Source organism: Ictidomys tridecemlineatus, chromosome 12 (genome assembly GCF_052094955.1).
Source record: "Ictidomys tridecemlineatus isolate mIctTri1 chromosome 12, mIctTri1.hap1, whole genome shotgun sequence".
Lineage (NCBI taxonomy): Eukaryota > Metazoa > Chordata > Mammalia > Rodentia > Sciuridae > Ictidomys > Ictidomys tridecemlineatus.
The window spans coordinates 63160044-63172293 of record NC_135488.1 but is presented as its reverse complement, the minus strand read 5'-3'; the positions used below and the strand labels follow the sequence as shown (position 1 = coordinate 63172293).

The 12250-nt window shown below is 48.9% G+C and overlaps 1 protein-coding gene across 20 annotated transcripts in view; it reads left to right on the top strand.

Annotated features, from left to right (window-relative positions):
- Nucleotides 1-12250, top strand: part of Dysf (dysferlin) — a 204689-nt gene that overhangs the window by 50948 nt on the left and 141491 nt on the right. For 10 of the 20 annotated variants that reach the window (XM_078029034.1, XM_005322138.5, XM_005322142.5 and 7 more), the window contains exons 5-13: nucleotides 2759-2873; nucleotides 4149-4241; nucleotides 4612-4823; nucleotides 5847-5975; nucleotides 6372-6434; nucleotides 7195-7245; nucleotides 9604-9634; nucleotides 10355-10470; nucleotides 11651-11777. In XM_078029034.1, the coding sequence (XP_077885160.1) occupies nucleotides 2759-2873; nucleotides 4149-4241; nucleotides 4612-4823; nucleotides 5847-5975; nucleotides 6372-6434; nucleotides 7195-7245; nucleotides 9604-9634; nucleotides 10355-10470; nucleotides 11651-11777 (937 nt within the window). The remainder of the gene's footprint in view (nucleotides 1-2758; nucleotides 2874-4148; nucleotides 4242-4611; nucleotides 4824-5846; nucleotides 5976-6371; nucleotides 6435-7194; nucleotides 7246-9603; nucleotides 9635-10354; nucleotides 10471-11650; nucleotides 11778-12250) is intronic. The other 10 variants (XM_078029038.1, XM_005322146.5, XM_005322140.5 and 7 more) reach the window with 1 other exon arrangement.

The following is a 12250-nucleotide window of genomic DNA, read 5'->3' as shown; positions in this document are numbered from 1 at the left end:
CTGTCTTCTGTGTCCTTTTGAGATGTTTCTATTATTCACTGAGCATTTCCTTGCTTTCTGGCCGAAATGATGATCCAAGCTCATCTTGTCCCTCCTCTGTCTTAGCCCTAGAATTAATTACTTTTCCAAAGATCCCTATTAATCTTTCTTTTAAAAAATATATTTTTGGTTGTGAGGGACCTTTATTTATTTTTATTTATTATTTATGTGCCACGCTGAGAATTGAACCCAGTACCTCACACTTGCTAGACAAGTGGTCTCTCACTGAGCTACAATTCCAGCCCAACTAGCCTTTTGATGAAGTGGGGGAAACCCCAAGAGGGGTTTTAGCAATAGAGATGCAAGGCCCCCTGGTGTCATTGCCCCCCCTCTTGCTCCAGGTGGTTTGTTGTTGTTGCTGTTGTTCTTCTTCTTCTTTTAATTTGTTCTAATTAATTATACATCACAGCAGAATGCATTTCCACTCACTGTATACAAATGGAGCACAACTTTTCATTTCTCTGGTTATACACGCCAGAGTCACACCATTCGTGCAATTGTACACATACATAGGGTAATAATTTCCTTCTCATTCCACCATCTTTCTCACCCCATGCCCCCTCCCTTGCCCCCCTCCCCTCTGCCTAATTCAAAATTCCTCCAGTCTTTCCTTGTGGGGGGGTCGGGATTTTGGATCAGCATCCATTAATCAGAGAAAACATTTTGGCTTTTTGGGATTGACTTACTTCATTTAACAAGATATTCTCTTTCCATCTGCAAATGCAGTTCCCGACCCCTTCCCCCTCCCCCCCCCACCCAGGTGGTTCTTTTCCTCAGGAGTTGCTGAAGCAGACCGCGCTGGTGCTGTCCGCTCAGGTGGCGACACCTGGTGGTGGCTCACGAATCTGCAGGGCGGGTTATGGTCCTGCGGGTCTCAGTTGCTTAGGGTGTCTTCCTTCAGTCTTCTGAACCCTGCTTCCTACGGTGGGTCCTGCACTAAATTTGCTTGGCTGCCCTTCCCCAAGCTCCAGTCTGGAGGGCGTAAGAATGAGACCTGGTACATCAAAGCCTTCAGCCAAGATCCTTCAGCCAAGATCTTCAGCTCAGGGCAGGGTTGCCTCAGGAACTCTGGGTGTTCCTAATATTATCAGAAAAGATGTCCAGTGTCCTATGCTAGAGCCACTCGGAGGGAGATCATGCATCATTAAACACTTATAAAAACTTTGCCAAAACTCATGAAAGTACTTATTGTTTAATTCTAAGCAGAAGAAAAGCATTTTTTTTTAAATATAGCAGAGCTGTACACTATTTGCTCGAAACGACTGGAGAGAAAGATGTCAAATTATGAAAGTGGAGGAATTATGGACAATTTCTTTCTTATGCATTAGTTTTATTCTTCTTCTCCTTCTTCTTTTTCCTTTTCTTCCTCCTCCTTGCCCCAACTCCTTCTTCCTAAGGGGCACTTTACCATTGAGCTACTTCCCCAACCCTTTAATAATTTTTATTTTGACACAGGGTCTTGCTAAGTTGCTGGTGCTGGCCTTGAATTTGTAATCCTTCTGCCTCAGGCTCCTGAGTTGTAATTACAGGTGTGAGCCACCATACCTGGCCTATTTTTCTTATTTAAGGTTTCTATACTTTCCAAGTTTTTTTTTTTTTTTGTACTGGGGATTTGAACCCAGGGGTGCTTAACCAGTGAGCCATATCCCCAGCTCTTTTTATATTTTATTTCAAGATAGGGCCTTGCTAAGTTGCTGAGGCTGGTTTTGAACTTGAGATCCTCCTGCTTTAGCCTTCTAAACTGCTGGGATTACAACAATATCCATTGTTGTCTGTTGGTTGAATATATTATTGTCTTTTAAAATTTTTTTCTAGTCCTAGATGGACACCATACCTTTATATATTTATTTTTATGTGGTGCTGAGGCTCAAACCCAGTGCCTCGTATATGCTAGGTGAGTGCTCTAGTTTCCAAACTTTCTTAAGCAAAGTATTTATAACTTGAATTAAAAGAGATGGCTACCCTAGGAGACCGGGCTGTGGCATGGAAGAGGCTCAGCTAGGCCCCTGCTGGCCTGGGAGGCATGAGGCTGGAGTGTCTGTTGGGATTGTGCCTGCCAAAGGGCTCAGGGACTCCTTTGAACAGTGTGGGACTCAGGGTGGGGTTGAGGTGGGCCCTCTTTCTCTTGCCTCTGTGGGGCTTGTCGGGTGATGATCATCCCTTGTTGATATGGATGGTGCCTCTAGTTACTCTCCTCTTAGCAGAGGATGTAGTGGGGGCAGGAGTGCTTCTAGGAGGGCAGGAGTCAGTAAGGTGAGTGGCAGCCCAATGCTGGCTTCCTGCTGAGCAGAGCAGAGCTGAACTGTCTATGGAGAAGGAGGGCAGGTTCTTGGCTGAGCAGAATGGTTAAGGGGAGTTTTTCTGAAGACTTGAAAAATCCTGCAAGAGAAGTTGGATCCCTGATTCCAACTTAATCCTCATTCACCCTCATGAAGAAGCTGCTGTGGCTATTACTACCCCTCCTTACAGATAAGGCAACTGAGGCACAGGGAGGTTACATGTCTTGCCCAAGTTCACCTGGCTCCCGGATGGTTAGAAACTGACCCCAGATTCTGTGCCCACAACTACCTGACTATGCTCAGGGGTCCCTGGGGGTGGCTTTTTCACACTCCCTGCAGATGAGATCCTTGTCAGCGCCTTGTTCCCTGGGGAAGGATGCGGGAGGGCAGTGGTCTGAGGCCAGCGTACTAACCTGCTGCCCCATCCCCGTCTCTTCCAGGCCTCGCTGGTCCTGCAGGTGTCCTACACGCCGCTCCCTGGAGCTGTGCCCCTGTTCCCACCCCCTGTTCCCTTGGAACCATCCCCAACACTGCCTGACCTGGACGTGGTGGCTGGTGAGGAGCCCATCCTTTATGTGACAGGGCCCCCGGCAAGAAGGCCAGCAGGGGTACCCAAGCCTCGGTGGTGGGGGGCTGCAGAGAGACCTCCCAGCCTTCAGTGCCTTCCTCAGATTGGGGCTGCCCAGGCGTGGAGAGGAGAGGGTTTGGGTGGTGGGGAGTCCTGAGAGCTGCCTCTGCCACACAGAGAGATGGGGCAGGAGGCATGACTTGCTCTGTGCTTCTGAGGGTGGTGTGAAGACACCCTCCCAGCTCCAGCTGCCCAGGGCAGGAGCTGTGCATGGTGGGCCCTCTGCTGTACAGCTCTGAGGTGTATGTGACTGAGTGAGGTCTGTCCAGGTTATACCTAAGGCCTCACCTGCTCCCCAGAATCTAGTGCTTCCCTCTCCTGGCCCCAGTTGGCCTTTAGTGATGACATGTGACCCAAGAGCTAGTTTTTCTTTGACAGAATCCTGGGATACCATTAGGGGACGTGAGTTCCAGTCTTGCCTTTGACACTGACTTTGAGCTGGTCGCTCTCCCACTCTGGGCCTACAGATTATCATTTGTGGAATGAGCAGGCTGAATTAGCTAAGTCCTGGGCCTGCCTCAGTTCTCTTGCCTCTGGGGGGGCTTGTCAGGGGATGATCCAGGCCAGAGGGCCTGGCTTGTCAGTGAGGGTCGGGTGCAGGAGCGGGCAGGGCCTCTGCGTGGTCAGCCTGCTGGCGTAGGGCAGAAGCTACATAGATGGGCCATGTGCATTTGCCAGTGGTGAAGAGGCTGGAGTTTCACCTGTTTTGAAGAGGGGTAGAGGCAGCACAGCATGGAAACCGGAGCAGTTTCTGCTTTGGCTGGGTCTTACGCCTGGCTGGGAAGCCAAGTCCTGTGGAGGGCTCTGTGGAGAAGGAGGCAGAGAGGGCATCTTCCTGGGGCCCGGCATTGTCTGAGCTAAGATGGGAAACCACTCTGGACTGGGTTACTTGAGAAGTCCAAGCTGGACTGGAGCTGGAAGAGGCTCAGGGGGAGGAAGAAGGGCGTTCTGAATGGTAGAGGAGGGGGAGGAGGAGGGCCCCAAAGACTCTAGGACCCCCCGAGGTGAGTGAGATAGAATTAGGTTTGGGCCAGTTGGGGTATCAGTCCTGCCTGCAGAGGTGGTAAGGAGGGACACTGAGCTTTGCCCTGAGCTGGGTGGGGGGGACAAGCAGGGTGGCGGTTGGGGGTGCAGTAGGTGATCTTCCCTCACTCGGCTCCCTCCTGCCCCTCCTCTGGGGCTGTGCCCTGCTCATGTGCCAGGTGGGGGACAGAGCCGGGCCGAGACTTGGTCCCTGCTCAGTGACAGCACCATGGACACAAGATATTCTGGAAAGAAGTGGCTGGTCCCCACGGGTGAGATGCCAGCCAGAGCTGACCCCATCCCAGACACTACCACCTGTAACCGACTCACCGGACACTGCTGCCAGCCCGCTGGAGTGGGGCAAGGCGGCTGGACGGCTCCTCTGCAGAGCTGGGGGAGGGCCAGGGCCATTCTTGCTTCCTCCTGTCCACTAACTGAACTGATAGCCTCAGGATTCGGCTGTTGGCAGCCTCTCTTCTTCCTACCTGTCCACCCTGGCTCATGATGGGAGGGGGAGAGGGAGGGCACAGGCAGGCGGCAGTGGATCTCAGTGCTCGTGCTCTCTGGGTCCTCCCTCTGCTGGGCTGGGTCCCAAGGGCAGGGCCAGAGGACCCAGAGCTCATTGGGGCCCTGTCCTCCCAGACACAGGAGGGGAGGAGGACACAGAGGACCAGGGGCTCACAGGAGATGAAGCAGAACCATTCCTGGATCAGAGTGGCACTCCAGGCCCCGGGGGCCCCACCACCCCCAGGAAGCTGCCTTCCCATCCTCCCCCCTACCACCCGGGGAGCAAAAGAAAGAGAAGTGCACCTCCATCCAGAAAGCCCCTGTCGGACAAGCAGCAGGACTTCCAGGTGATGGGGACATTCTGGCACCCTGATGGCTTTAACCCATCAGCAGCGCCTGGCTGGTGTGTCCAGCCTCGGGGGAGCTGCTCCTGGGACCATGAGGGCCTCCTGGTGGGAATCTGCTTTCCCTGGGTCCTGGGCAGCTACTGAACAGGAAGTTTAAGTCTTGGGGCTATAGCACAAGCCTCTGCTCAGGCCCAAGGTTTTGGAAAATACCTCACTCACCCACTTTCTTATTGTTATGATAATCTGTCCTTCCATGACATGCTATTTTTAAGAAGAGTTAATAAATAACAGTCGATTAGAAAGTTGGACCATTGCACATCTTCTTTTTTCATGAAAATTACTTTAATATTCTAAAACTTAATATTTTAAAATACTCAACCTAATGTTTGGAAGTACAGATGTTCTCGAATTCTTCATTCACTTACAGTTCAATGGCAAAAATACTTAATTTATGTCCCAGAATGTAAAAAAAAGCATTGCATCTAACAATATAAAGAACAGGAACAGGGGACCTACGGACAATAGCTCAGGGGAAGAGTACTTGCCTTGCATTTGTGGGGCCCTGGGTTCAATCCCCATCAACACACACACACACACGCACACACACACACACACAAAATGAAAAAGAACAAAGACTATTTATGGAGTCACTTCAATGCTTGATTTCTAAGGGAATTGTCAGCAAGGACTGTTCAAGAGTCTTTAAAATGTCAGTGTCAATAGGGTCTCAGGTGGGGTTTGTGCTGAATGAAGAGAGTGGGGCTACTCCCACCCTCCCATTGGGATCCCAGGGGGTTTACGCAGGGCAGCGTGGCGGCTCTTCTGCAAGTATGGGATTTTATAGATGCCAGGGACGTTGGTAGGAGATATGCTTGTTCTTAGAATGCTCTTCCTAAAACATTTTAAACAGTCTTTCCAAGAAGCCGGCTGGTCCCTGAGATTTGTGTCTCTTGGGGCAGAGGGTGGGTGGTCCCTCATTCACTTTCTCCCTTCCTCCTTCTTGTGGTCCCTGCTGACTTTCAGATCAGAGTCCAGGTGATCGAGGGGCGCCAGCTGCCGGGGGTGAACATCAGACCCGTGGTCAAGGTCACGGCTGCCGGGCAGACCAAGAGGACTCGGATCCACAAGGGAAACAGCCCTTTCTTCAACGAGGTGGGAGACACCGGGCCGTGTTAGGGCCAGAACCTATATAGGTCTTCCAAACGGGGAGCCCAGAGCAGTTTATTCAGAGTGTTCACCTGGAGTGCTAACTTTGGTTCAGGAACTGGAGAAGGACTCCTGCTATTATTCCTGCCCAGGGTCTCTCTGCTCCATGTCCCTGTCATCCTGTAAGGCTGTGCCTGAGATGATATCCTCTGTGGGGTCATCTGTGGCAGACACCCCAGAACTTGTCAGATTCCCAGAGCTCAGTGTGGAGTTGAGCTCAGCCCTCATTTCCTATGTGGGCTCTATTCCCAGGCTTGAAGGCCTCTGGGTGCTCATCTTCCCCCTGCCTGGCCTGCGGGGTCATAGGCACTGATTTGTCTCCCTTTTTCCCTGGACCAACAGACTCTTTTCTTCAACGTGTTTGACTCTCCCCTGGAGCTGTTTGATGAGCCCATCTTTATCACAGTAAGTCTCAGCGACCCAAGCGTTCTCCACGGGCTCTGCGTGCACATGTGCTCGTGCGAGGCATTGTCCGTGTGTGTAGGTGCACATCTCAGTGTGCATGCCTGTCAGCATCGTCGGTGAGTGTGAGTGTGTATGTGTGTGTGAGAGAGATACGGGTTAAAGTCTGGCACCCGGAAAATGTGGACCATTCGCAGCCAGCCTCTGCTGGACACGGGAGCGCCCACACACCTCAGCTGTGGCCTTCCCTAGGTGGGACACCTCTGGTTGGGACACCTCTGGTTGTCAGGTGGGACACCTCTGGTTGTAGTGGACGCCTTGGTTTTCATCTTATTTTGTTTGTCCATGGGCCTGCTTTTGGCCAATATTTTCTTTCTCTGAGTCTTCTCCCACTTGGAAGGTGGTATATTCTAGTGGTTAAAACGAGGGCCTTGGGGCCGGATTATTTGAACCCGAGACCCATTTCTGCCCCTTGCGGTTATGTGATTCTGTACAAGTCCTGTCATCTCTGTGCCTCTAGTCCTTCAACTGTGCAATGGGGACAATAAAGAGTGCCTACTCAGGGTACTATTCTTGGGAGCACTATTCTTGGGAGTACTATTCTTGGGAGTACTATTCTTGGGACTCATTTAGAACAATCTGGACTAGAGTAAGTGCTCATTATTGGCTCTTCTTATTTGGGAGAGAAGAGCTGTTGGGTTGAACCATGTCTGGGTCACAATTTCACTCATAGATGTGGATTTTAACTGCTCTTTCCTCCTAGGTGGTAGACTCCTGTTCTCTCCGGACAGATGCGCTCATTGGGGAGTTCCGGGTAATCGTTCATTTCCTTGCGATCAGTCAGTTTTCACTTACCTGTGTTCCTGGAGGCGCTGTGGGTTTCCTGCAGGGCCTGGCTCTCCAGAGACCTTGTGTGCCTGGGTCTATGTTGGGAAGATTTCAACCCCTCCCCTTAGAAACCCATCAGATTTCCCAACTCAGAAAACCTCTCCACAAAGGTAGCAGAGAAGTAGGACACTTTCATTGTTGAATAAGCATTAACTGGGGTGGGCTGAGCATCTCAGGCCATCTGCTGAGAGATTACCAAGACAGGAAGGAGTCTCATCCTTTCATGTAGCCAGTGGATTACATTATTTTCCATTACATTTCCATTTTTTGGAGAAAAACAATAACTAGCCAGGCATGGTGGTGAACACCTGTAATCTCAGTTACTTGGAAGATGAGGCCAGCCTGGGCAACTTAGTGAGACTCTGCCTCAAAGTTTAAAAAAACAAATAATAATAATAATAATAATAATAATAATAATAATAATAATAAAAGGCAGGCCGGGGTGCTGGGGATTTGGCTTGGAGGTAGAGCACCTCAAATAAGACAACTGGGTAGAACTGCTGGGCACACCGAGTTCATCCTAGGTTTGGTGGGTAATGACCATCAGTGTCAGCTAATTTACTTTATCCAGAGGAGAAAACAGGATTCCAACTCCTGTCTTAATGACAGGAGGTAGTTTTACAGCCGGGAGCATGGCACCCACTCAAGTCAGGCCGGTAGCTTCCCTCTGGGCCGTAGAAGGACCCTCTTCCTTGATGTTTACATTTCAAAGAGAAGATGCCCTTGGGGAAGATGTCTAGTCTCCATATTATAAATTTTATAAAATGCTTAGTTAGTTTTTAGAAAGCTACATTTCAAACAGATAAAGTACTTATATTTACTGGTTTTCCAAGGTAAAATGTATGACAGAAAGAGGAGAGCTAAAATCTTCCCCTATTTCCAGAAGGAAGAATTAAGCCTCTTCTTTTTAGTTCCTGTTTGTCTCTACATCTGGGAAGGCAGCGTCCACCCAATTCTGGCCAATGCTGGGACTGTGCAGCCTGGCACTCTCTGCCCTGACCTCACCTTCACGGTGGGTCAGGAATGGGGTTCAGCAGAGGGCCCTGAGGGAAGGAGCCCCAGACTGCTTATTTGTCCTGGGCAGCCCGGAAGGGAGCAGTCCACCTCTGGGAACCCAGTACCAGAAGCACAGTGCGTCCCAGAGGATGGTTCAACAGCTTGCAAAAAATAATTGCGTGAAGTGAGACAGACCTGCACGGTGCTGTGACGTCGTTTAGTGTGTTTCTCACTGATGTTCTTATTGGAGAATCTTTGAGGATTTATCAAAAGGAAAGAAAGAGTGCGGACTTATTTTAACCTGCCTCTGCTATCCAAATAAATGACCCCCTCCCCTCCTCTGGGAAGTAGCCACAAGATTTTCGAAAAACAGAATCTAATTTCTTGGTGAGGCATTTCTTTAAAGGAGTGGGTTTGAGTCTGAGTCATTATGTAACAAATGAAATCTTAATTATTTTGAGACTTGAGTCTTTATATTCTTGTTCTGAGAATCCCTGGGTCAATAAAGATATTTTTCTAGTTATTAATCTGTGATAAAAAACTTCCTATTTTATTTTATTTTTTGGGGGTGGGGTACTGAAAACTTAACTCAGGGACAATTTACTATTGACCTACATTCATAGCCTTTTAAAATTTTGAGACAAGGTCTCACTAAGTTGCTTAGGGCCTCACTAAGTTGCTGAGACTGGCCTTGATCTTACAATCCTCCTGCCTCAGCTTCCCAAGTTGCTGGGATTACAAGCATGTGCCATCATGCCTGGCTAAGACTTTGTATTTGAGGGAGTTTTATATTCACAGAAAAATTGAGTGGAGAGGCTGATAGAGTGGCTATCAGAAATAGAGTGGCTCAGAGATAGAGTGCTCGCTCAGCATGTGTGAGGCACTGGGTTCAATCCTCAGCACCACATAAAAATAAAATAAAGATATTAAGTCCACCTATAACTAAAAAACAAATATTAAAAAAAATCAAGTGGAATATGCAGAAAGTTCAGGTGTACTCTTTGCCCTTCCATTGCCCCTCAACTTCCCCAACTCTCAACATCCTGATAATCTATGATTTTTTTAAAAAAAGAACACTATATATTTTGGATATTTCATTCTCTCTTTCTTTTGGGGGCATTAACATACTTTACCTAATTCTATAACAAATATATTCCATAGAGTGTCACGTGATGTTTTCCTTTGTCTCTAAAAGTTTTTAAAATAAGCCCTTTACTGGCTCCATCGAATGCACCATGTTGTAACTCTTCAGTGCCAAGAGTTTGACTTGTGTTTCCTTTGATTTCAGATGGACGTGGGCACCATTTACAGAGAGCCCCGTGAGTTCTCACCCCTTTGGTGTGTCCTTGCATGAGACTCTGGAGGCTGCTTGGGGACACTTGCTTGGGTGCTCACTGTCCCTCCCTGGGGGGTTTGGAATAGAGGCGAGGCTTTCTTGGAAAAGAAGGCAGGGGTTGCATCCTTCCTCCTCACAAAGCCATCAGGCCCTCAGGAAGATGCAATCCCCACCTGTGTCCGATGGCCCATTCAGGGTTGATAAACCTGGAAGGTCCTGGGGCCCGGGGTCACCTCAGATAGAGGCAGGTCATTTGGGTGATAAGTCCAGGGATTCTTGTCACTCTGATTTGGTCACTTTCTGAGGAGGTTAAAAATGGTTTAGCTTTGCCTCTTATAGAGATTTCTTTTAATACTTCTGATCTACGTAGATGCTCAAAGTTGATTGTAGGCTTAAAAAACCAAATTTGAGACATTTATTTACTTGCCAACATCACCCAGGCGGACCATGTCATGATTATGAATAGCTACGTCTTCTCCTCAGGAATAGACAGCCCTATTGAGTGACTGTGGCATGCCATGGAGAGCCATCTTTGGTCATCCTGGTGTTAGAGCTCTTGGTTTCTCAGCCCAAGGGATTCTAGGGTTTGGTTCTTTCCTTTCTGCCATGGCTGAGCACTTTATCTCACTGTATGCGATCCATCCTGGGCTCCTGGACCAAGTTGCAGTCTTGGGTCTTCCCATTCCTCATCATTCTCTTTTAGGTCACGCCTATCTCAGGAAGTGGCTGCTCCTCTCGGACCCTGACGATTTCTCTGCTGGGGCCAGAGGCTACCTGAAAGCCAGCCTTTGTGTGCTGGGGCCTGGAGATGAAGCTCCTGTGAGTACCTTTCCCTGGGTCTTCCTCACAGCCCTTCACATATTGCTTGGTGGTGGAAGCACCCAACGAAAATCCTGAAGCTTAATTTTTTCCCCCTGATTTAAAAGAATGTATGATAATTATGAGAACTGTAGAACATGTAGAAAAGTATGAATAAAAAGGACTCGCTCATAAGTCTACCACTTGGAGAGAGCCATTATCAATATCTATCTTCTCACCTGCTTTTCTCAAAAACACGTGTGTATTTTTCTTTTTGCAAAGGGAGATCGTTCTCTCCATGATATTGCAACCTGAATGTTGTTGCCTCAGATTATATCATTATCATGTGGATGTGGTAATAGGTGAAGTTCTAAATCAAAGGAGGAAGTGAGGGAGAAAAGTGTGGCAGTCCCCATGAGGAACCAGGAAGAGAAGGGAGCAACCGCAAATTCAGTCTTCAGGTGTCTGAGGTCCAGAAAGCTGGGCATGCAGCCTAGAGAGGAAAAATATAATAAAGTTAGTTTAGGGATAAATTTTTAGTATAATTTTTGATACCAGTATAAAAGTGAATTCTGTAAATAATGATATGGGTGTGTTTAAGGGAAGAAAGAATTTTTTTGGGCTCTGGTTTGTCTTTAGAACCCTGAAAGGGGTCCACAAGAGGACCCCTGGGCAGTTCCTGGGTGGTAATGATTTATGTTTGGGGCAGGTGGGCAAAGCATGTTTCCTCCATATTGAAGAATAAAGCCCTGCTTCCTGGAAAAAAAATGAGGAGAGCATTCAGAGCTGGGAGGTGGCAGCACCCTGTGTATCTGGCACTGTTGTGGCAGAAAAACAGGCAGAGCAGCTGGGTGCAGTGGTGCACACCTGTAATCCCAGCAGCTCCGGAGGCTGAGGCAGGAGGATCGAGAGTTCAAAGGCAGCCTCAGCAACTTAGGGAGGCACTAAGCAACTCAGCGAGATCTGTCTTTAATAAAATATAAAAAAGGGCTGGGGGATGTGGCTCCATGGTTACGTGGTTAAGTGTTCCTGGGTTCCATCCCTGGTACCAAAAAAAAAAAAAAAAAAAAAGGAAAAATGTTCCAGAGCAAGTTGTCTTATGAGACACCGCACTAAACATGGTAGGCTGAGCTCTTAGAAAAGGAAGGTCAAACACTGCACCCGAGAGCTCATGGAGCAATCATGTTTGCTTGCTTTATAGCTGGAGAGAAAAGACCCCTCTGAAGACAAGGAGGACATTGAAGGCAATCTGCTCAGGCCGACTGGGGTGGCCCTTCGAGGAGCCCACTTCTGCCTGAAGGTCTTCAGAGCCGAGGACTTGCCTCAGAGTGAGTGTGGAGCAAACCCCTCCCCCATGGGTGGGCGCCTGCCACAGCGGTTGTGAGGACATCGCGAGGGTGGATCCTGGGAGGGACCATGCTTGGCTCCCCCCGGGAGAGGAAAGTGCATCAGCTTGTGAGTCCCTGGGGCACATTTTCATCCTCCCTCCCACCAGGGACCATCCCTTTGCCTCCTTCCTGCCTCCCTTTGGCCCGTCTTCCTCCTCAAGGGTCTGTTAGGGATCAGTGCTGGACAGCTGGCCCTCTGCTCTGCTGCCTGGCCAATACCTTGAGCCTTTCTAGGTTTCCCAAGGTTTTTTTTTTTCTTTCCCCCTGTGGTGCTGGGAATTGAACCCAGGACCTCATGAACTCTGGTAAGCCCTCTACCACTCACCCATACCTCCAGCCCAGCAATCAGGATTTAATGGAAAATAGCACACGCTGCTGGAGTTAACCAGATGCCAGAATCCGGAGCTTAACAG